At 50.3% G+C, this 22,674-nt stretch overlaps 1 protein-coding gene across 1 annotated transcript in view; it reads right to left on the bottom strand.

Moving 5' to 3' along the window:
- The window catches only part of SLCO2B1 (solute carrier organic anion transporter family member 2B1), an 82,662-nt gene extending 60,452 nt beyond the window's left edge, over positions 1-22,210 (bottom strand). Inside the window, exon 1 of the mRNA XM_086616437.1 lies at positions 22,010-22,210. Coding sequence (XP_086472563.1) covers positions 22,010-22,210 — 201 coding nt within the window. The remainder of the gene's footprint in view (positions 1-22,009) is intronic.
- Positions 22,211-22,674: the final 464 nt, after the last annotated feature.

Raw genomic sequence — 22,674 nt, forward strand, 5'->3', positions numbered from 1 at the left:
AGGGGGGTTGGACTAGATGACCTTTGAAGGTCCCTTCCAGCCCTAACCATTCTATGATTCTATGAAGCATCTCCTGCTCATCCCAAGAGCAGATACGGCCTGGCACATTCAGATGGATCAAGGAAGCCCAGTGAAAAAGGAGATTATGTTCTGGAAGTCCCCCAGACCTGCAGCTGGAGCCACATCTGGCCTCGACTGAGCTGCCCATCTGCAGCCCAGCATTCCGCTGGTGGCAAACTCTCTCCTGCATCCCTGGGACCAACCTTGTCCTAGGGTTTCTCCAACCGGTCACTCGCTATCCATTTCTCCCACAGGATATTTTGGAGCCTTGCAGCAGTGTTCAAATCTTGTTTCAAGGCAGAAGTTTCCCAGGTAGCTCACGTCTTGAACCACTGTCTCCATTTCTTTTGAAAATTAACATTTTCAAAGCCTGGGGGCTAACAACAGGTCCCCAGATGGGTAACGAGGCTCCCAAGCTATCCCTCAAGTCCACATTTAGTAAGGTAAGGGCTCAGGACACCGAGCATTGAATCCATGGGATGGCTCAAGCCAGGGCACATGCAGCAGGTTCAGAATAAAGCAGACCAGGACCCCAGGGGAGACACTGGGACCAAACTGGGAGCCAGGAACCACAGAGAAGGTGGTTTGGGATCTATTTTCGACCAGACCAAGCTGCCCAAAGACTTCTGGCCTGCAGGCGGAAAACCAAGCAGACCCAGCAAGGCTGAATGGCTGAGTTAGGAGAGCTTGTGTGAGCCAGGGTGAAGCACATGGGTCGGGGCAATCCCAAGCACAAGGACAGGCTGGGCGGAGAATGGATGGAGAGCAGCCCTGAGGAGAAGAACTTGGGGGTGTTGGGTGATGAGAAGCTCACCATGAGCCGGCACCGTGCGCTGGCAGACCAGAAAACCAACCGTGTCCTGGCTGCATCTGGAGCAGCGTGGGCAGCAGGGCGAGGGAGGGGATTCTGCCCCTCTGCTCTGCTCTCCTGAGACCCCCCTGCAGTGCTGCCTTCAGCTCTGGGGTCCCCAACACAAGAAGGACATGGAGCTGCTGGAGCGGGGCCAGAGGAGGCCACGGAGATGATCCAAAGGCTGGAGCACCTCTGCTCTGGAGACAGGCTAGGAGAGTTGGGGCTGTTCAGCCTGGAGAAGAGAAGGCTCCAGGGAGACCTTCCAGCACCTTCCAGTGCCTAAAGGGGCTGCAGGAAAGCTGGAGAGGGGCTTTGGACAAGGGTGTGTAGTGACAGGACACGGGGCAATGGCTTTAAACTGGAAGAGGGGAGATTTCGTTGGGATCTGAGGAAGAAATTCTTCCCTCTGAGGGTGCTGAGGCACTGGCACAGGTTGCCCAGAGAAGCTGTGGCTGCCCCATCCCTGGCAGTGTTCAAGGCCAGGCTGGATGGGGCTTTGGACAACCTGGTGTAGTGGAAGGTGTCCCTCTCCATGGCAGGGGGGTTGGAACTGGATGATCTTGAAGGTCCCTTCCAACCCAAACCACTCTGTGGCTCTATGATTCTATGATTTCAGAACCTGGAAATGTCACCCACGCCCAGCAGCACAGCTGGTAAAGGCAAGAAAACTGAAAGAGCAGGAGGGACAACAGAGATAAATTACAATATATTTGCAAAACAACGAAACAATAAATAACAACCGGTAGGACTGGGAGTCAGGTGGCCTCTCACAGCCAGCTTGATGCCAGTGGTTCCCCCAAAAGCCCTTCAGAAACTTCATGATGAAATAGGCCAAAGCAAAGCACAGCTTTGTACGTGTCTGCACCAACAAGACAAGGGGCAAACCGACGCTCAGGCTGCGCAACTTTTCAACAGCTGCTGCCTCGGTGGGTGGCAAAGCAGACGGATGCCATGACAGATACCACAGCAGGGAGGTGATGCTCCTTTCTAATGCTTTTCCCCTTTTCTGGCATCTTCTGCCTGAGCACAAGACACCATAGACCAGTTCAGGGCAGGGAGAGAGAGAAAAAAAAAAAATCAGTCATGAAATTTCTACGCATAACTGATAAAGGGCCCTTCAGAGAGGATTGATATGGCTTAGAGCAGCGGTGAGAGATCAGATCCCAATGGGAGCTGGGATAAAGGATGCTCCATCACCCACTGGAGCCGTACCAGCAATGCCAGGCGAGCTGCGCTGCCTCGGACGGATGCTTTGTAAGGTTATCATGCACAGCTGGCAGGGGGAAATATAGGCATGAACTTTGAAAAGCTCCTGAAGCAGCTCAGCTCTGGCCAGTTTGCATTACTGGATATCTTTGGTTCTGCCCATAACCAGCCCCATGTGTCTCTTTTTACCCCATTTGCCCTTGTTCTTTGATGGCTTTAAACTGAAAGAGGGGAGATTTCGTTGGGATCTAAGGAAGAAATTCTTCCCTCTGAGGGTGGTGAGGCTCTGGCACAGGCTGCCCAGAGAAGCTGTGGATGCCCCATCCCTGGCAGTGTTCCAGGCCAGGTTGGATGGGGCTTGGGCAACCTGGTGTAGTGGAAGGTGTCTCTGCCCATGGCAGGGGGGTTGGAACTGGATGATCCTGAAGGTCTCTTCCAACCCAAACCATTCTGTGATTCTATGATAAGACAGGAGGGAGGGATGTACCCTTCTGACACAGCGATTGCCCAAAAGCACCAGAGATATGAGAGATCCGAGGTCCATCCCTACACACCTTGCAGAGACACACCGTGCCTCTTAAGCAAAGAGAAACGGGAGCAGAAACAGGTTTTACAGCCTCTGTAGATAGAGTCAAAACATCCTTGAGCAACCCTGAGGTGTCCCCAACAAACCTCTGTTCCCTCTCCCTACAACCTGGATTGCCCCTGGCTAACCAGATCCGCAGGGACTAGAAGCAGAGGGGTGCAACAGCCCCTGCCCGGGGTGGGACATCTCCCTGTCCCCATCCCAGCACCACCAGCCCCGTTGTCCCCATTCCCACGGGGGAAACTATACCTGAAGCCTGGCAGCAGCAGGCCAGCGCATGGTCAGGACCTCAAAGACCATCCAGTTCCAACCCCCCTGCCATGGGCAGGGACACCTTCCACTACACCAGGTTGCCCAAAGCCCCATCCAACCTGGCCTTGATATCCTGGCCATCCAGATAAGGAAATCCCAGCAGGACGTTGGCAGGAGCAGGCAGGGACAGCAGCTCAGCCGTGAGCGCAGGGCTCATCCCACACCCCTCCTGAGCAGCCAACCCACCTCAGAGGGACAAAGCCCATCACCTTGGTCACTGGGCTGTTGGCGTCTTCACCCGCAGCCTGCAGAGCATGAGGAAGGCTTTTCTCCGCCTCCAGTGTTAACCCTTTCCTGCTCCTCACCACCAATTTTCTCAGAGCCAGGAGGTCACATCAGGTTTTTGGTCACCAACGTTGTCGGATCGGCACGGATCCGTTCCTCTCGCAAGCAAGGAGTTGCTGGAGGAGGTTGGGGTTGGCCAGGGTCCCCGTGTGCCAGCCCAGGTCCACGCCTGCCTGGCATCCTACCCCAGAGCCCGCCAAGACCCGGGGTGAGAAAAGACGTTGCCAGAAAAGAAGAAGCAAAACTGTAGGAAAAACCAAACGCAGCAGCTTCAGGAGTTGGGAAAACTCCTGGCAAAGGGAGAAATAAGTGGAGCTGACTTATTGGGGAAAAAAAAACCCAAACACTCAAATAAATAAGCGCAAGCAGAGAGGAAACGACAAAACACATGTGCAGAAAGCCGGCACGGAACAGGCATGTGGAATATTTGTAATCGCTTTTTTTTTTTTTGCTGGAAAAATCCAGCTCCTGAGCCGAACGGCTTCACGGAATCTTGCAAAACAACACGGGGCAAAGCAGCGCGAGAAACCTCACATCCACCAAACCCTAAACCCGTCCTGCAACTCGGCAGCCGACCCCGGGCGACCTCGGTACCGAAGTCATCCTCGGCATCTCCCCGCGGCGGGCAGGTGCTGCCATACTCACAGTTCCAGGACTCTCCCGATCCCAATCCCACCGCGCCGGGAGCAAATGTTTTCCCTCCGCCAGCAGCTGCTGGGGCCATTCACTACTTTTACTTCCCAGCCCGGAGGTGGGGATGGGTGTGTGGAGGTGGGGCTTAGATTACGATTTCAAAAGCCGGAGCACATTTTAACCAAAACTTTTGCAATCTCTTTCAATAGGATATTTTTTATTATTATTATTTTTTTCCCCCCCTGAAGTGGCAATCAAAACACGACAGTGGTTTGCTGATGTAGGGCTTTGCAAAGTGCTTACGCAGCCCCAGTCCCAACTGGTCTTTGCTTTTGCTCCGTCTCCTGGCTCCCGTCCCCTCTCCCCTCCACACGAGGGTCCCATCCCTCCGGGGCTTTTCTCCTTATGTTCATTTTCTTATTCCATTTGCTTTTTCTGCATGTATTTCTTTAACTTCCCAAGCCGTGGTGTCAGCCTGGGATTTGTGATCAGGGGTGTTTGTTTCTATAACCCCAGATTATTTATTTTTCAATAACTCTCCCCATTGTTGGGGTTTTTTTTGCAGGAATCACTACGATGTTTCCAGATATGAGCCGGAGGAGTTAACAAACAGGCAGATGGAGGTAAATCCATCAAAGGGAAGATGGGATTTCTCCCTTTGGGATTATTCTGGTGCCTTCCAGTGTTTGGGTTGCCTGGGGGGGGAGACGACTGCGGTGGGCATTGAGTATCTCCTCTCCTTGCTTGGACAGGGATGGATGCTCTACCTGGCTGCTGGCACAAGCTCCTTCCCCGCCCCATCATCTTCCTCTTCAGCCCTGGTTGCTGGATTTGCTCCATCTGCCACCGAGCATCACCAGCAAGACAGGGTTTAGCCGGTCACAGCTGAGGAGACACCCGCAATCTTTGGGTGGGGGTAAGGGGGATGTAGTGTGAAGTCCTTAGTCCCCAATGGGAGCTGGCTGGAGGGGCTGTGTTTAACCTGTGGGTTTGGAAATATGTCCGAGCACCCAGGGGAAGACGCTCACCTTACCCACCTAGAGAGCTGGATCCACCCTGGGAGGCTCTTTTTGGTTCCCTCTGCAGAAGATCACCAAACACTGTTCTGGATAACTGCAGGTGCCCCAGAGAGCAGCATAAAATGTCCCTCTCAAAACAGATCCCTGGATGTCCATCCCCTCGACCTTCAGTCCCACTGGCCTTTTGCAGCTTCAAAAAATCAGCATTTCCACAGTTTATTGGGAAATTTGGCTCTCCCCGCCCTCCCTAACCCTGCTCATACATTTCCCTGCTCAGAAACTCCAGGAACCTCTGTGCAACCATCTGCAGATGGACCATCTCAGGTGCAGAGCCCAAGTCACAAAGCTTTTAGGTGGGACTGGGAAGACGGTCCCTCTCCAGCTCCCTCCCTTCTCATCCTTCCACTGCTGCTATGCCATAGTGATGGGAAGCCCAAGGGCTGCTCAGGGACCTGGTATTATGGAAAAAAGTCAAGGAGGGACAGGTTCTAGTAGGGTAACCTCAGTTATGGATCCTCTGAGGCTCAGCCATGCCCTCATTCCAGGGGAACCCGGGTTCAGTAGCATCCCAGGACTGCTGCAGCCATCACTGCCTCCTTTGAGCTTTCGATGGGATGAAGAGGGCAGAGCAAGGCTGGTGTGAGATACTGGGTCTGGACAATTAATGCTGAAGGTGGTCTCTGGAGGTGACATTTTCAGGACCAAGTGCCACGAGACTCCATGAGCTGCTGCTCTCTCAGTGGATCCTGCACCCCAGTCCTCCAAACGCTTTTGTAAGTTCACACTATAGTCTCCATAAAAGTCATTTGTATGCATCTTCTTCCAAAAAAAAACAACCAAAGAGGTTGATTCGAACCTCTTCAAATAGCTGGATTTCAAAAGCTCTGGAGGACTGAATCTATCCCTGCACCTGGTACTGCCACGTGGCCAAAACCTGCCCATATGCTGCTGCCAGTCCCTCCAGCCGCCCTTCCCGGGAATGCCTGGATGTACATGGCCTTGGCTGCCCTGGACATTGGTGTCCAGGGCTGTCTTGGCTGCAAAGGGGTGCACAAACCCCAGCGAGGTTTGCCAGGGCAGATTCACACTTGGATTTCACGACGCTGCAGCCTGGGGACCCAGACAGCTGCAAAGTCACATCCAAGGAGAACATAAGGTACCAGGGAAGATGGAAAGACCTTTGTTGGGTTCCCTGTTCTCTTTTCATCCCAAAAGTCACAACAAGCTCCCGGATGGAAACTCTAGATGGGATATTTTTCCAACCCAGGGTCGTGGTGCAAGCAGCAGCCAAGAAAGGCACAGTCACGTTTTCCTCCTGGCATTTCTTGTTGGGGTCTGAGGGATGGGACAGACCAGCCATGGGAAACAGGGCACGCTGGGCAGAGGGACTTGATGTTTCCGAAGGGAAGATTATCTGCTTTCCCTGCACAAGCTCATTAAACAATAATTAAGCAATTGCTTTATTAGCTCTAGCAGCAGAGATACGTTTTGCTAAGTCGGAGACAGCCAAATCGGTGCGTTCAAAAATATTCTTCGCCCAAGTGACCCTGAGCTGTCCTCCCAAGCAGGGCTGCACCAGACAGATAATGCACTGCAGAGAAAATAAACTTTATCAGCTCTCATCGGCTCTGCAATATCTCAGGAAGGCATTATTATTAGATATAAAAAAAAAAAAAAACATTATTAATATTTTACAGTTGCATAACTCCTTTCCATCCAGAGAGGCTGAGCAATGTACACAGACAGACCCCCAGGACCCACAAAACTTGGTTAATCTGGGGCTTGGGAGGTCAGAGCTCCTCGACAGGAGTAACCCAGTGGGAAGAGGACACTCTCCAGTTGCAAAGCAGCAAGAAGCAGACACCCAAAATGGCCCGGACCGGGGGGCCCTCGCCACCCATGCCTAGAGAGCAGCGGGGGAAGGCGGACACCCCTTTCGGCAGCGGTATCGTGTCGCGATGTTGCATGAAAGAAGAGCACCATCTATTGGCTCCTCTTCCTCATTTCCTTCATTTCCATCTGTTGTGAGCCGGCACCAGTTTTGCAAGTGCACAACGTCTCGGGAATTTGCCAGAGCATCCTCGTTTGCAAACGTGCATCACCTCATCGCTGGGAAACACCCTCTTCCAACTGGTCCAAGCTGGTGGCTCGATGGCACGGCACTGAGTTGCATCTCCACGATTGAACAGGCTCTTCCTGCAGCCCCAAAGGCTGCTCGCCCCATTTTTTTTTCCCTTGTAGGATGCAAACAGCTTTCTGCAAAGCATTAGAGCTGAAGGGGAATTTGGCTCTAAGCTAACGGATGCCACGGGTTGGTGGGTGCTTGCAACCCGGTCGTGGTCACCACACACCCCCCTGTGCAAGGGGCGTGCAACAGCCACCATCCCCTTGGGCTGCAGGTATATGGGAACTCGCAATATGAAGCGGCATTGCATCACGTGGGCAAGGGATGCAGGTGAAACTCTGGCCCAGGCTGTCCAGAGAGGTGGTAGATGCCCCATCCCTGGCAACATTCAAGGCCAGGTTGGATGGGGCTTTGAGCAACCTGGTGTAGTGGAGGGTGATCCTGCCCATGGCAGGGGGGTTGGAACTAGATGATCTTTAAATATCCCTTCCAACCCAAACCATTCCATGATTCTCTGATTCTAAAAAAGCTCATGAACTCCTTGGAAGGAAGGTGTTTCTCCTGGTGCACTAGCCTCGTGGCTCCCAGCTCGGAGCCGTCTCCTGCCTGCTGCTGCCACTCTCTGACCAAGAACTTTCCTGCAGCTCTTTCAGGTCACTGTGAGCCTTTGACCTTCAAACATTTGGACATGCAGACCCTGAGTCCATCTCGTGTAAGAGAAAAGGATAACTCCTACTGAAAATGGAGCATTAAGAATGTCCCAGAGACTAAAACCTGAATGGGCTACATGAAGTGCTTTAACAAAAAGATCTTATACCAATTTCATTACAGCCAGTCCAGAGGTGTTAAATCCTTCGGAGGACGTGGGGGAAGGACTATTTCTTGGAAGAATTAAAACCAGTTTGCAGCAAATGATAGCAGCACTTGTCTTGTGCAAAGAATGATAGAATCATAGAAGGGTTTGGGTTGGAAGGGACCTCAAAGATCATCCAGTTCCAACCCCCCTGCCATGGGCAGGGACACCTTCCACTACACCAGGTTGCCCAAAGCCCCATCCAACCTGGCCTTGAACACTGCCAGGGATGGGGCAGCCACAGCTTCTCTGGGCAACCTGTGCCAGTGCCTCATCACCTTCACAGTGAAGAATTTCTTCCTCAGATCCCATCGAAATCTCCCCTCTTTCAGTTTAAACCCATTGCCCTTGTTCTACCACTACACACCCTTGTCAAAAGTCCCTCTCCAGCTCTCTTGTAGGCCCCTTTTTATAAAATTATAAAATTTAATGTGTCTGAGATTAAAAATGTCCACAGATGAATAAATTGGAGGTTCCAGCCTGGATTAAACCACATTAGGAAGCCCGTATCTGCCCAGGCTCTGCTGCTTACCCCAACCATGCTCGAGGTCCAAGAGCCAAGCTGGGTTTGCAAAGGAGCAGCTCAGTGTCCTGCTTCAAAAACTCCACACATCTCCACTTGTGGGGCTGAGGCTGATCCTTTTTTTTTGCATGTGGGGTTCGGAAAAAACAGCTGGATTAGGGCCAGCGTTTGACATCTGAGCTCTGCTGACGCCTGACCGAGAGCCAACCAAAATCTGAGACAGAAATGGTTTGAGTTCTGCAGAAATTGTTTGCAGAGCTGGGGTGGCTGGAGTCCACTGGTGGCCATTAGCCACCTTGCTTCTATATATTTTGGGGCCACTTTCTGAAGCCCTGCCCTGGCTTTTTAACGCAAGAGCCATCGGCAGCCGTAGCACCGACACCGACGCCGGCTGAGTTCGGAAGAGGAAAGTCAAAAGACAAAAGCAGAGGTTGAACTCATGGTTCCCTTTCCTGTCCCTCAGCCATGGGACCTTCCTTCCTGTCCTGAAGAAAGAGGAATCTCACGGGCTGTGCAAATGCAGTAATTATCCTTATTATTCTGCTGATGAACTTCCTCCCGAAATTCTTCTACAGCAGCAGAGGGGGGAAATTCCATGGCATCTGTTCAACCTGAAATTCCAATTTTTACGAATGGGCAGTGCTATAGGGACATGCAACAGAGCAAATTGTGACAGAGCTGGGTTTCAACATCTGCAGCAACAGCTGGCGAGGAGCAGAGAGAAACCCTGCCCTGGGTAAGGAGCAGGAAAGCAAAAGAAAGGGAAAAAGTGCAACTTTCCCCCACGCTGTTCTTGTGAAACCACCAGCCCACTCCCTTGGGCGTAACTTGGGACAGCATCGCCGGCGACGGGTGAGATGCCTTCAGCCTCGGAAAATCTTTCAAAATGTGAGAATTTTTTTTTTTATGAATAACACAGACGGAGTAACGTTTCCTGAAGGATGTGCTGTGACTTGGAAACCTTCCAGCGGGGGATTAACGCGGCGCTCAGAGGCTGCCTGAGCTCAGAGCACTTATGGTGCTGCATAATTGCACACGGTGCACTTGTAGGAGAGTTTCGAGTCTATTAAACTCATTTCAGTCCTCGGGGACGCGGTGTCAGAGACGGCGATTTATGGACAGAGGCCATAATGCTGAGCGTGTTTGTAATTCAGTTTAAAAAAAAAAAAAAAACAACAAAAAAAAACCAAAAAAAACAGCTTGCAAGTCATGATGCTTCGCAGCCCGGTCCAGATTTCCAGCCTTCACTGCACCTGAGTGCCAGGTGTTAATTAGGAGAACTAATTGCATCATACAAAGGCAAGTAGTGAAAGTGTGAGTACGCACACCGCAAGAATGCACTGAGAAGCGTCTGGTTTTCTATTTTCTCTCCTTTTTTTTTAATGAAGCACGTCATGGAATCATAGAATCATGGAATGGTTTGGGTTGGAAGGGACCTCGCAGATCATCCAGTTCCAACCCCCCTGCCATGGGCAGGGACACCCTCCACTACACCACGTTGCCCAAAGCCCCATCCAACCTGGCCTGGAACACTGCCAGGGATGGGGCAGCCACAGCTTCTCTGGGCAACCTGTGCCAGTGCCTCAGCACCCTCAGGAAGGAGGGAGCATCATGGAAAACAAGGTCTTTCCTCTGTTGAGGGCGTCAGCCGGGTCAGCACCTACACCCACTCTCCTTTCAGCACGGCTTTAAAAGGGACTTTTTACAAGGGTGTGTAGTGATAGGACAAGGGGCAACGGATTTAAACTGAAAGAGGAGAGATTTAGGTTAGATATAAGAAAGAAATTTTTCACTCTGAGAGTGGTGAGGCAGTGGAACAGGTTGCCCAGAGAAGCTGTGGCTGCCCCATCCCTGGCAGTGTTCCAGGCCAGGCTGGATGAGGCTTTGGGCAACCTGGTGTAGTGGAGGGTGTCCCTGCCCATGGCAGGGGGGGTGGAACTGGATGATCTTTGAGGTCCCTTCCAACTCAAACCATTCCATGATTCTATGATTCTAAAACACAGAAGGTACTTTGTGATGCCTTCGTCGTCCACACGGTCTTTCTGCTGAGGCTGCAGATGGATGTTAATTAACGACATTCGTGACAGCAGCAGATTTATTGAAGCTCAACATATGGGAAACAGCTCCCTGACCATGCCCAGTGTGGGCAGATTGATCCACACCTAGTGGGGAGATGCAAGGTCCTGACATCTCCTGCCATTCCCTAAAGCCTTGCTGTCCATGCAGGCTCACAATTAGTCTTAATTGCTTCTAATGACCTGAGCGCCGAGGCCGGGAAGAGTTTCTCCTAAGAAGGATCTTATTGAAAAGTAATTAGTCACTGAGCCAGGCTGCAAAGTGAGCTCAAGACGGGCACCGCCGGGTGCTTAATAATTGAAAGAGTTCCTGCTTCTTGGAAGCATTTGTAATTTGCAGCTGTTACTGAAGTGAAACTTTACAGGAATTTATACCCAGAAATCCTTAGAAGAATCGTGCCTTTATCAGCCCTCAAAGTTATCTAAATTGTAATACATTTTGCCTCGAGTAGAGTAGCTTAAATAAATTACTTTGTAAGTAGATGTTATTACGGCCCTGATAAAGCACCGCGTTCTTCCCCATCCCACCAGTATCCTTTGTCTCTTTTTTTTTGGAGATGTTTACTATCACCCTTCAACTGAAATGCAATCCCACCAAGCCCAGACCTAGTCCAGTCCAAAGGGATGAGAGAGAATAATAGTTGGTTTTCAGCGTGGAAAAGTCCTTGGGAAGGAAAGCCAGGTTGTATGGCCCAGCAAGGAGAGACGTCCTGTTTGGGCTGAAGTTAATTTAAAAAATCATTTTGACATGAGAAAGTCCATCTGGGAGAATTTCTGTTAAAAATCTGTTCAAAGTCCTTCAAGAAATGCAGCCCATGAAATGAATGAGATACGAAAACCCTCGGGGGAAGAAAAGGTCTCCAGGATTTTGCACTTTGTGATGCCACAACTTGGATATTACTGAAACTGGGAGCAATGTTGCAAGGATGCAGAGGACAGGGAAGGACAGATCATCTCCAGCAGACTCCAAACTGGGTTTTCCCCCCCAAAAAAAAAAAAAAGCTAATACCACAGGTTAAAGATGCAGGATTTTCCACCATGACCTCACCAGGACAACTCAGTAACAAGAAAAAAACCCAACATCCTGAAATTGCTCTGCCCCAGCACAGACTTTGTTGGGGAGAAGGAGGCTGGCAGAGATGTGAGAGGGTTGTGTGATGAGCAGCTCTCTGCACAGAGTCTCACTGGCTTTCATCCATAGATCCTGAATGATTACTCTATGGAGCTGTTGGAGCGGGTCCAGAGGAGGCCACGGAGATGATCCGAGGGCTGGAGCACCTCTGCTCTGGAGACAGGCTGGGAGAGTTGGGGCTGTTCAGCCTGGAGAAGAGAAGGCTCCGGGGAGACCTTCCAGCACCTTCCAGTGCCTAAAGGGGCTACAGGAAACCTGGAGAGGGGCTTTGGACAAGGGTGTGGAGTGACAGGACACAGGGCAATGGCTTTAAACTGGAAGAGGGGAGATTTTGATTAGATCTAAGGAAGAAATTCTTCCCTCTGAGGGTGGTGAGGCACTGGCACAGGTTGCCCAGAGAAGCTGTGGCTGCCCCATCCCTGGCAGTGTTCAAGGCCAGGTTGGATGGGGCTTTGGGCAACCTGGTGTAGTGGAGGGTGTCCCTGCCCATGGCAGGGGGGTTGGAACTGGATGAAGGTCCCTTCCAACCCAAACCATTCTGTGATTCTACAAGTCTGCTCCATGGTGGCACTGCCAGCTGATGTTGCTTAAGAGCTTTTTCACAGCAATATTCACCAAAAGGCCAACTGCAGCTGTGAGCAAAGCAGACACCGACAGCGGAGGGGAATGGACAGAGCCTAAAATGGTGAATGAGGAGGTCAGGGAGTGTTTAGATAATCTCAGTATTTTATAATTGCCTGGGCCTTGTTTTGGAGGACTTAAGGACAGGGCAATTTCCAGTGCTGGCTTTGGAACGTCACGTCGAGAGGCTGTAAATCTGGAAAAGGGCAGAGCGAAAGCAGCTGAGAAAACAGGCAGGAGCCGCGCTGAGCCCCGCCGTGCCAGCTGCCCGCAGAGATAAGTCAAGCTTCACACCAGCTACTGCTGATGGCCAAGGAGGAACAGCATGGGCAGGGCCACGGTGACATTCAGCAAGCTCCAAAGTCCTCTCCTCAGAGCCTCTGCCTGAGCAGCAAGTTGCAGAATAGCCCCAAAGTACTCAAATTTAACTCTTTTTCTTCTTGATTTCCAAGTGATGACCAAGTCTCACAGCAAAGCTGATGTGCTCCATCACTGATCCTCACTTTACACCAACAGAGCCTCCCAGGAGCAGGATGCTTGGCCACCTCTTCGAAGGGCTGAGCTCAGCCACAGAGGGAAATACGTCCCAGCACAATTGCACTTTCTCGTTAAGCCAGGCTAATTGGATTTCCTAAATGGGAGAGGAAAATATCCACGGTCGGGCAATTGTCCCACTTGTGAGGAACTCTCAAAGGTTGCAGGAGCAATTAAGAAGAGGAAACCCATGTCTAGGTGGCCAGTAGCCCACCTCATCCATGAGATGGTCCAACAGTGGCCTCAAGAGTATAAGGATGAGGCTTTGGGAAATCTGGTGTAGTGGAAGGTGTCCCTGCCCATGGCAGGGGGGTGAACTAGATGATCTTTGAGGTCCCTTTCAACCAAACCATTCTATGATTCTATGATTCTAACCCTGAGTCAGGAGAGTCTTGAACTATTTAGCAACTGTCCCTGGATTTATCTTCCATGGACGTCTAAAGTCCTTCCTTGAACTTGCATTGGCTTTATCTCACAGTGTCCTGTGGGAGGGAGTTTCACGGCGGGAGGGGACCCCATGTGAAGAGCCACCTCCTCTTGTTTTCTTTGATGCACTTGCTGGTGGCTTCATTGGATGTCCCTGGAGTTACAGTGCAAATTTGGGCATTTAGGTTGCCCGGAGAGGTGGCAGATACCCCCCCATTCCTGGAAACATCCAAGGTCAGGTTGGAGGGGCTCTGAGCAACCTCATCTGGTTGAAGGTGTCCCTGACCATGGCAGGGGGAGTTGGAATAGATGGCCTTTAAAGGACCCTTCCAACCCAAACTACTCTATGATTCTATAATTTTATGATTCTAACATGAGGTTTGTAGGGCCTTGACCAGCCCATGTCTCACAGTGGGACTTCACCTGACCAAGTGGAGATTTCCACCTCCACGCAGCTCCTTTAGGCTCCACATTAAAAATACAGATGCTCTAAGGATGTGGTGCCCTGACTCAGGCTGGTGACTGTCCCATTTGGAGGCGGAGGCTGGACTAGTGGCCATGAAGATGTTTCCAGTCAACTCTTCCAGAGTCTGTACCATGGGTCCGGGGCAAACGTAGCAAAACCTGGTGAGTCTTGCTCCACCAGCACATTTGTCCAAGCCCCTGGGCTAGGCACAGCTGTGCTGATATGATCCCAAATCCTTTCTTGTCTCGTAGCACTGTGCTAGGGAGCACTAAAAGCTGCCCATTGGTCATAAATCCATCCATAGGTGAAAACCTGAATGCCACGGAGAGACAGCAAGTTGTTTGACTTGCACAGACACTGCAAGGAGGTAAGGCATGAGGGTGTCTCACCCAAGTGCCAGTCACTTGGGCCATGCATCCTCCCAAAATAACTATCTGCCTGCAGAAAAGCTGGTGGGGACACGCAGAGCCATCAGCTAGTACCTACCACCACAGCTCGGGATGGATGGATGGATGACGGAGGGGATGGATGGATGGATGGATGGATGGATGGATGGATGACCTCTTCTGCTGCTGGCAGAGAAGAGGAGGGGTCCGGCGGGTCCTGGGGACCCTGGCCCCCCAGGGCCGGGTAGCTGTGTGCGGGTGTGCCAGGGGGTGGCAGTGTTAGAGCAGAGAAGGAGGACGCTGCCTCCATGCAAACAAGGAGCCTTCAAAACCCAGAGTCGGGATGCCCAGAGCGCCCAGCATCCCTCACCCCGCAGCCCAGCAGCTCTCCAGAGAGTCCTGGGCTGTGGATTAATTTTATTTTTGTGCATATCCCTGAGCAAAGGCAGGGAATAGAGAAAAAATGATGAATTTAACTGATGATTTTTAGCTAGGCAAGAGGAAAAAAACAAATTGTCATTCTAGATTCCTGCTGCTGCAGTTTTATATGAGCTGGAATTGTACCCATTTGCATCTCGAGCGGTTCCTAGGGACATCCTGGCTTCCCGTCAGCCTCAGTTTCCCCATCTGCCAAGTCAGGGCTGTTCAGACAAATTTCCCAGCAAACCAAGTCACCCCCACCCACCTGTCAACTCGCTGCACAGAAAACCCCCAGCCCTGCCTGCGAGTTTGGGGCTGCTCACCTGAAGAGCATCCCGGAGGCTTTGGGGTGCACGAGACCAGCTGCGCTTCGGGGAATCGCTGAGTCCTTCACCCCTTTTGAACAGGGTGGCACACGCCTCGTGCGCAGAAAAAGCACAAGCACGACGGGGGAAGGAAGGAACATCCTCACCCTGCCCCGATACCCGTCTCTGTTCTTGGTTTTGCACCTATGAGGGTGATTTGTACAGAATTCACGTGCTGCAGGGAAATGCATTTTCATGGCAGACAAACACCGATCAGATCTAGCCGTGTCATCACCTCATTCATAGCATATCCACTTATTAATCTTCCTTTATTCCGTTATTTTGGTAATGATTGATCATGCACACTTGGTGAAATTGGGTAGCTCAAGAGTGACGTCCAGCGTTTTAGCCACACAAAGAGAAACGAGCATTCCCCTCCCCAGAACTTCTGAAATTTAACATCCATTGTGCAGTCAATAATCTTATAGACTGGGGCAAGCTGGGTTCATTATTCCAAAAGCTTTGGTTTGCTCCTACATAAGATCACTCCCAGCTTGAGTATGGAGCAAGGTGGAGGGGATGGAGATGATCTCTGAGGTCCCTTCCAACCCAACCCATTCTATGAGTTACAGTGAATGCAAGACCTGACGTTTGAACCCCCCTGAACAATAGGACCAGGGGATGCTCACTGAACCCAGAAGATTGGTTTAAAACAAAGAAAGTTCTGGTTTTCTGCAGCAGGCAGTGCACCTTGGGGATTTGCAGCTCATGAGGCTGTAGAGATGCCAAGGACCAGCAGGTCAAAGGAGGATTTACAGCCCACAAGGTTGTAGAGATATAGAGGAGCAGCAGGTTGAGTTGATGGACAACAGGCCCATGAAACGATGACGAAGGGATGGTGGGATGGTTTTAGCTGCTGGGGTAGTGTCAACATGACACAGCCTGGGAAGGGGGTCTCCCCATTGGCATCTCCACTGCGGACAGCAGACGGGGAGATCCGGGCCATGGTCTGACACGGCCAGGCATCAGCTGTGCTCTTCTATTCTCAACCAAACACTGCTAATTTATTTTTATGCAGACATGTTATTTTTGTTTTATTTAAAAAAAAAAAAAAAAGAAAGAAAGAATGAAATTAAGACCGAGAAAGTTATTTCAGATGGCATCAATGTACGAAATTTTTACATAAACGAATTCTTCGCTGGATCTTTTCTCTTTAAATCAAGCATATATGTGAAAATTAATGTATTTTTCCAGCAAGTCACCTGTGCTACTCTGGGACATCCGCAGGGTACAGCAGCGTTCACCAGTTTACTTATGGGGCGACAAAAAGTGGTTCCAGGATGACGCCTCAGATCTGCAGAGCAGCCCAAAGCGTAACCTCTCTCCATGGACCAAGTCACCAGAGCTCCTTAATATGTCAGGTCTGGAAAAAAATAAAACAGTTTAAAGAGTTTAAGACCTCTAAAACTCCTGGCATGTGCTCGCTGGGACTCACACAAGCTGAGGCTCGGGCTCCCCACGGCTTCCGCGCGCTCCAGCGCCGGCCCTGCAAGCCCTGATTACGCCATCCCTGGATATTAATTATTCCGAAAAACATTTCTAAAACCCCAAAGACCCACGAGGCACCGAGAGACCAATTTGCTCTGTTTTCACCGGCGTTGCCACCCGAGTGTAAGAATTAGTGTCTCGAAACAAAGATGTTTGGAAACCACCTTCTCCCGAATGTTTACGGGGAGTGTTTTTACCGTGAGCACCCAGGAGCTCTGCCGTCCGCTCGGATGCAATCAGAAATCCAAGTGGGAAATTAATCTGGAAGGTGTATGTTAGAAAATGCACGGAAACGAGCAGAGTCATGTCCTGTTTGCGCTGAGCGTGACCATGGCTCAGCGTTGACGTTACTTGCTCTCGTGTCCATGGAGCAGGGTGTTGACTTGCAAGTTGGTAATTTTTGAAAATTTGCAAAAAAATTTGGAGATTTGCAGATTGAGGGAGAGGGAGGGTAGGACATGGAGAGGTTGGGCTCCAGGCAGGGAGAGGAAACCATAGGAAGCACCAGTGAGACTCATGCAGTGGCAGATAGTGGAGGAGAAGTGATTCATGAGCAGGAGTAGAGTGTGGCAGTGGGAGAAGGTAGCTCAGACAAGTCTGAGGGCCAAGGGAAGGAGGGAGAAGAAAAGGAAATTAAAAGAAATATCTTACAGGTTGTAAGTCATGAACTGATCTGAACTTAGCATGGGGCTTGGCTCTTCTGCCATCCCAACGGGTGGTCTCAGCTAAGAAGGGTGGGAGCTCCCAGGTGAAAGGACTTGGCCTTCAAGAAGCACCAGGGTCTCATTCATAGATTCATTCATAGATTCATAGATTCATAGATTTCTAGGTTGGAAAAGACCTTAGAGATCATCGAGCCCAACCATCCCTAATCCCCATTAAACCATATCGCTAAGTAGAACATCCACCCTATTCTTAAACACATCCAGGGATGGGGACTCAACCACCTCCCTGGGCAGCCTATTCCAGTGGCTGACAACCCTTTCACAGAAGAAATACTTCCTAACATCCAACCTGAATCTCCCCTGACTAATTCAGGAAGTTCTAGTTGGCTCCTGTCTGACAGCTCTGTTGCCCTGTCTCACACGTGGCCAGATGTGCTCAGGAAGGGGGGATGGCACGGGGAGGCCGCTACTCCGTGCAACCATAGCACAGGGAAGGGCTTTGTCCCCCAACCAAACACTGGCACAGGTTGCTCAGAGAGGTCATGGATTCTCCACCCGTGGAGATATTCAAAACCTGAGTGGGCACAGTCCTGGGCAACCTGCTGTAGATGATGCAGATGATCTCAAGAGGTGCTTTCCAACCTCAACAATTCTGGCGTCTCCTTCCAAATGAGATGAGTTTCCCCAGAAAAGCATCTCACCCACCATGGTCTGGAGCAGGCACAGGCCTGTTTAGATCTGCTGAGGGTGTAAGCGTTTGTGCTGACCTCTCCATCCTCCCTTCACCATGGCCATCCCACCTGGGACAGCTGCAGACATAGTGGTGACAGCACCGGAGTCCTACAGAGCTGCACTCCTGGGAGGACGTATCTCAGGTCCCACCAGACCTGCTCAAGATACCACCAGGTCTGCTCAAGACCATGCAACATTCAAGTCTTGCAGACTGCTGTGAACCAAGTGACACCTTGAGCATCTCTGTCCTGCCCCTGGGAAGCCAGTGATGACATTTTAATCTGGAGCAGCTCTTAGTCCTGAGTATGTGGATGTTTCACAGAATTGGGTAGTTTAATAAAAGGAGGAATTGTTGTCCTGTAACACACTTTTCCACCCGCTAGAAGAATATTAGAACTAAATGTTCAGGTGACTAAAGGTGGAGGAGATTTTTCTCATCCATAGTCTGCCATGGAAGGTGTCCCTGCCCATGGCAGAAGGGTTGGAACTAGATGATCTTTGAGGTCCCATGCAGCCCAAACCCTTCTATGATTCCATTCTATCATTCTATGATAGTCTAAGCTCAGGAAACCATAGTTACATGGGTTTGTCTGCTTGAAAACATAGCTGGTGTCCCCCCATTAGTACCTGGAGCCAGATGTGGACTGCAGGACAACATCCACAGCAGAAACGTGATGGAGAAGGTGTGAACCTCATACCAAAACCTCAGCAAGAGTCATGAGAACTTGGAGGCTATCAAGGACATTAACTCCATTCGGGAGGGACTTCAGACAGCTCCACCACATTATTTTCTCTGAGTCTGATGGCTTTCGGTCAGGACATGACTGGAGAATGGCAGGGGATAAGATAATTATGAAAATGTACTGATCATTCAAAGATACACTCAAACCCCCCACTGCCATAAAAATTTATGTCAAAGATTCTGTTTAAAAACTATCTGACCCAATCTGGCATGAATCCCACCTCACACTTTACACGTCAAACCAAACTGGAGTCCATCTTTCTGTCCTCAAGTTCCCAGAAAGATCTCAACCTCTTGCCAAGCCCTCAGCGATGCTCTGCTGACCTCACCTCTCCCAGTCTGAGGATTCAGCCCCAGGACGTTGGTCCCAAGGAACTGGTGCCCAAACCCCATCTATATTCTGGCTTGACTTCTCCTACCAGGGAGCATCCTGGGCTAAACTGGCAGAGGTCTCCAGCCCATTCATTTGTCAAAGACATGACTGCAATTCGGAGGAATAATTGGGTCAGAGCAGCGTCAATGAGATTGGTTTGAGGTTTTGTTATGCGTCTAGATGCTCCCGAGATGCAGGTGGGTCCGTTATTCACCAATTGCTGATATGGTAATCAGAGCTGTATTTCTGTGTATGATGTCCGAGGACACATCCTGAGTGCATCAGAACCTATTTACACAGAACAGGATTTAACCCTTTCTAATTGCCATCCGACAGCTTTCACTCAAGGATGGTTAGAGGGCAGGAAAGGTCTTTAGGTAGGCATCTGGAGCAAGAGGGCATTGTCTGGGAGGACATTTGGAGGAGTTTAGTTTAGCAGCAATGAATTGCCCCTCAAAGGGAATGTCCCCATCCATTGACTTCAGATCCAGGTGGCAATGTCTTCTCATGCCACATGCCTGGATTTCCCAGTCCACACAGCTCCCAAGAGCTGTTGGTTTTCCCCTTGATGTCAGCCACACTTGACAAAGCCTCCAAAAGAAGAAGCTGTGAGGTTTAGAGGTGATGGTCTCAGGGCAAGGAGATGGGCTGCTCGCAGAAGCAGCCCAGGGATGGCTGAAGTAGTCACCTGGTTGTCCATGTAAAGGGGTTGTATGTTGGCCAACATACCTAAGCATGGTGCATGGAACAGTCCTGGGCTCCTGTCCGAGGTGGGAATTAAGAACCAGAGGCCAACCTGCAGGGATGGTGCCCAAGGAAACTCCTGAGCAGCCAGAGATGTTGCCCAGCCCAGTCCCATGCACATCATCTGTCTGATTGCCCACTCCTCCTGCACCAGCTGAGCCATGTATCAGGCTTGACCTGAAAATCCTGGAGGAAGGAGATGGAGATAGAAGAGATACAGGTTGGGATGCTCCGTGATTGTGTTTGCGTTTGGGCTGTGTCCACATTTGGGAGAGCTGCTGCTGGCCCTACCAAGAGCTGCTGCTTGGCCTTGACGCTACATCTTCAGTGTATGCCTTGGGTGGTGTAGAGAGGGAGATGGAGACTTTCAGGCCCTCCATACCAATGAAACCCAGGCATTGGAAAGGAAATGCCAAAAGAAGAGCCAATATTGAACCACGAGAAGCTCCTCCAGGTGTGGGAAGACTGGTCTTCCTCCAGTGTTCCTCCACCAGCCTCCACCCAACAGCCCATGTCCATCACATGACAAACTTTGGGTAGCGAAAACTCTTCCTTTGCTTCTCTTGACTACGCAAATCCATCGTACGATCTCCATCTGCTGCCGACCACGGTGTGCAACAGGAGGATTCAAAACTGTTGAGATGCTCCGTCGGGAAAATAACACGTGCGTCTCCCAGCTCAAGGCAAGAAAAAACGACGGAGAGCATCTCTGGGGAGCATCTCTGGGTGGGGAGCGGGGCAGCGCGCTCGGATATGTCCAGTATCAGCAGTGGCTTTGCCCGTTGATGCATTGCAGGAGTTTTGCACTTACCACTAAGGATAACATTAAGGAAGGGGAAGATCTTGTTATAACCTCAAAGTGCAAGTGAGTTATTGTTGATACTATTCTGTTAATACGATAATATTTTTCGGGCTAATTAAGTGTTTCATTTCGATTTCCTTTTTTCTGATGGGGTCCAGGATGGAAAAATTTGATTGTGATGCATGTCAACAAGCTGCAAAGGATGAGAATTTGATCTACTGTGTCTGAAAACAACTTCAAATCGATGTTAATTTTAAGGACATTACATGCTGGCAATTTTAATTCAATATGATAAATTATCTTGGGGTTTTTTAATAGCGTGGCATTGTTTATACAAATTACATCCTTGAAGCTTACCAGTTTAAAAAAAAAATAATGAGAAAGAGAAATGGAGAAGGGTAGATTAGACGAGAGGTAGAGAGCAAACAAAATATCAATTGTATTTAAATCTCAGTGGGGCAGAAAATCTATTTATTTGTAATATTAAATGGATCTCTCCTATATGGTTATGGAGATGACTTTCTGGGTGAAAGGTAAAACTATCTGAAAATTATCAGAGATTTAATAACGTTAGGAAATTGCATGAGACCAACCATTACTCTCAACTGCTTGTGGCCAAGCACAAAACGTTTCCAAGAGAGCTTTATTTCCCCTCTCTTAAATTGGGATAAGGAAACCAAGAAAAGGCATAAAAACTTAATTAAGCTTCATTTCTCCTTCTTTTTTTAGCATAAAGTTAATGGAAACAAGGGTGGCTTTTTTTCTGAACATTATCTTAGTTTTGATTTACCCAATGTTAGAGAAAATGGTTAAATTCCAAAGGAAAACGTGTCTATAAAAGGGCAGGAGCACTTTCATGGCTTGACTAGAAGATGCTGGAAGTTTCCGAAACTCTATTTTGCCGCAGCAAACGAGCACATTCTACAGGGTTTGCACAGAGCAGCCCATTCTAATCTGCAGTAAATCGTCACAAATGAAGTGGTTTTATCGAGAGGAAAGAACCGCAGATTGATAGAATCATTTGGGCTGGAAAAGATCTTGAAGATTAAGTCCAACCGTTAACCCAACGCTGCCAAGTCCACCACTAAACCACGGCCCTCAGCACCACAGCTACGTGGCTTTTCAATGCCTCCCAGGATGGTGACTCCACCACTTCCCTGGGCAGCCTGTTCCAATGCTCCACAACCCTTTTGGGGGAGACATTTTTCCTCATATCCAGTCTAAACCTCCCCTGGTGCAACTTGAGGCCATCTCCTCTTGTCCTATTGCTTGTTACTTGGGACAAGAGCCCGACGCCCTCCTGCCCTTTCAGGCAGCTGCAGAGAGCGAGAAGGTCTCCCCTCAGCCTCGTTCTCTCCAGGCTGAACACCCCCAGTGCCCTCAGCCACTCCCCATCACACGCGTGCTCCAGACCCTTCACCAGCTCCGTTGCCCTTCTCTGGACACGCTCCAGCACCTCCATGTCCTTCTTGTAGTGAGGGGCCCAAGACTGAACATGATTCGAGGGGCGGCCCCACCAGTGCCGAGCACAGGGGGATGATCCCTTCCCCAGTCCTGCTGGCCACACTATGGCTGGTACAAGCCCAGATGCTGATGGCCTTCTTGGCCACCTGGGCACACTGCTGGCTCATGTTCAGTCGACTGTCGACCAACCCCTCCAGGTCCTTTTCCGCCAGGCACCTTTCCAGCTGCTCTTCCCCAAGCTGGTAGCGTTGTGTGGGGCTGTGGTGACCCCAGTGCAGGACCCAACACTGAACCTTGTTGAACCTCATACAGTTAGCCATGGTCCATGGATCCAGCCTGTGCAGATCCCTCTGCAGAGCTGTCCTGCCCTCCAGCAGATCCACGCTCCTGCCCAACCTGGTGCCATCTCCAAAACTCCCTGAGGGGGCACTCGATCCCCTTGTCCGGATCGTTGATAAAGATATCAAACAGAGCTGAGCCCTGGGGAACACCACTCATGACCAGCCACCAACTGGATTGAACTCCATTCACCACCACTCTTTGGGCCTGGCCGTGCAGCAAATTTTTTACCCAGTGAAGAGCACAAAGAAAACCTTTGTAACTCAGGAATCTTAAAAACTTATAATGCAAAATAAATGGAAAAGTAGAGCACGCTCCTTCTTACCCTTGCTGGAGAAACACAAGAAGCACCACAGGTCTGTATGAATAATGCAACTGTAGAGCTGCATTATGTAGGAGAAGGACATGTAAGGGCTGTAAGCTGTCACACGCCGTGTCCCCCTCC

The sequence above is a fragment of the Tauraco erythrolophus genome, chromosome 1 (assembly GCF_009769465.1).
Source record: "Tauraco erythrolophus isolate bTauEry1 chromosome 1, bTauEry1.pri, whole genome shotgun sequence".
In the NCBI taxonomy this organism is placed as follows: domain Eukaryota; kingdom Metazoa; phylum Chordata; class Aves; order Musophagiformes; family Musophagidae; genus Tauraco; species Tauraco erythrolophus.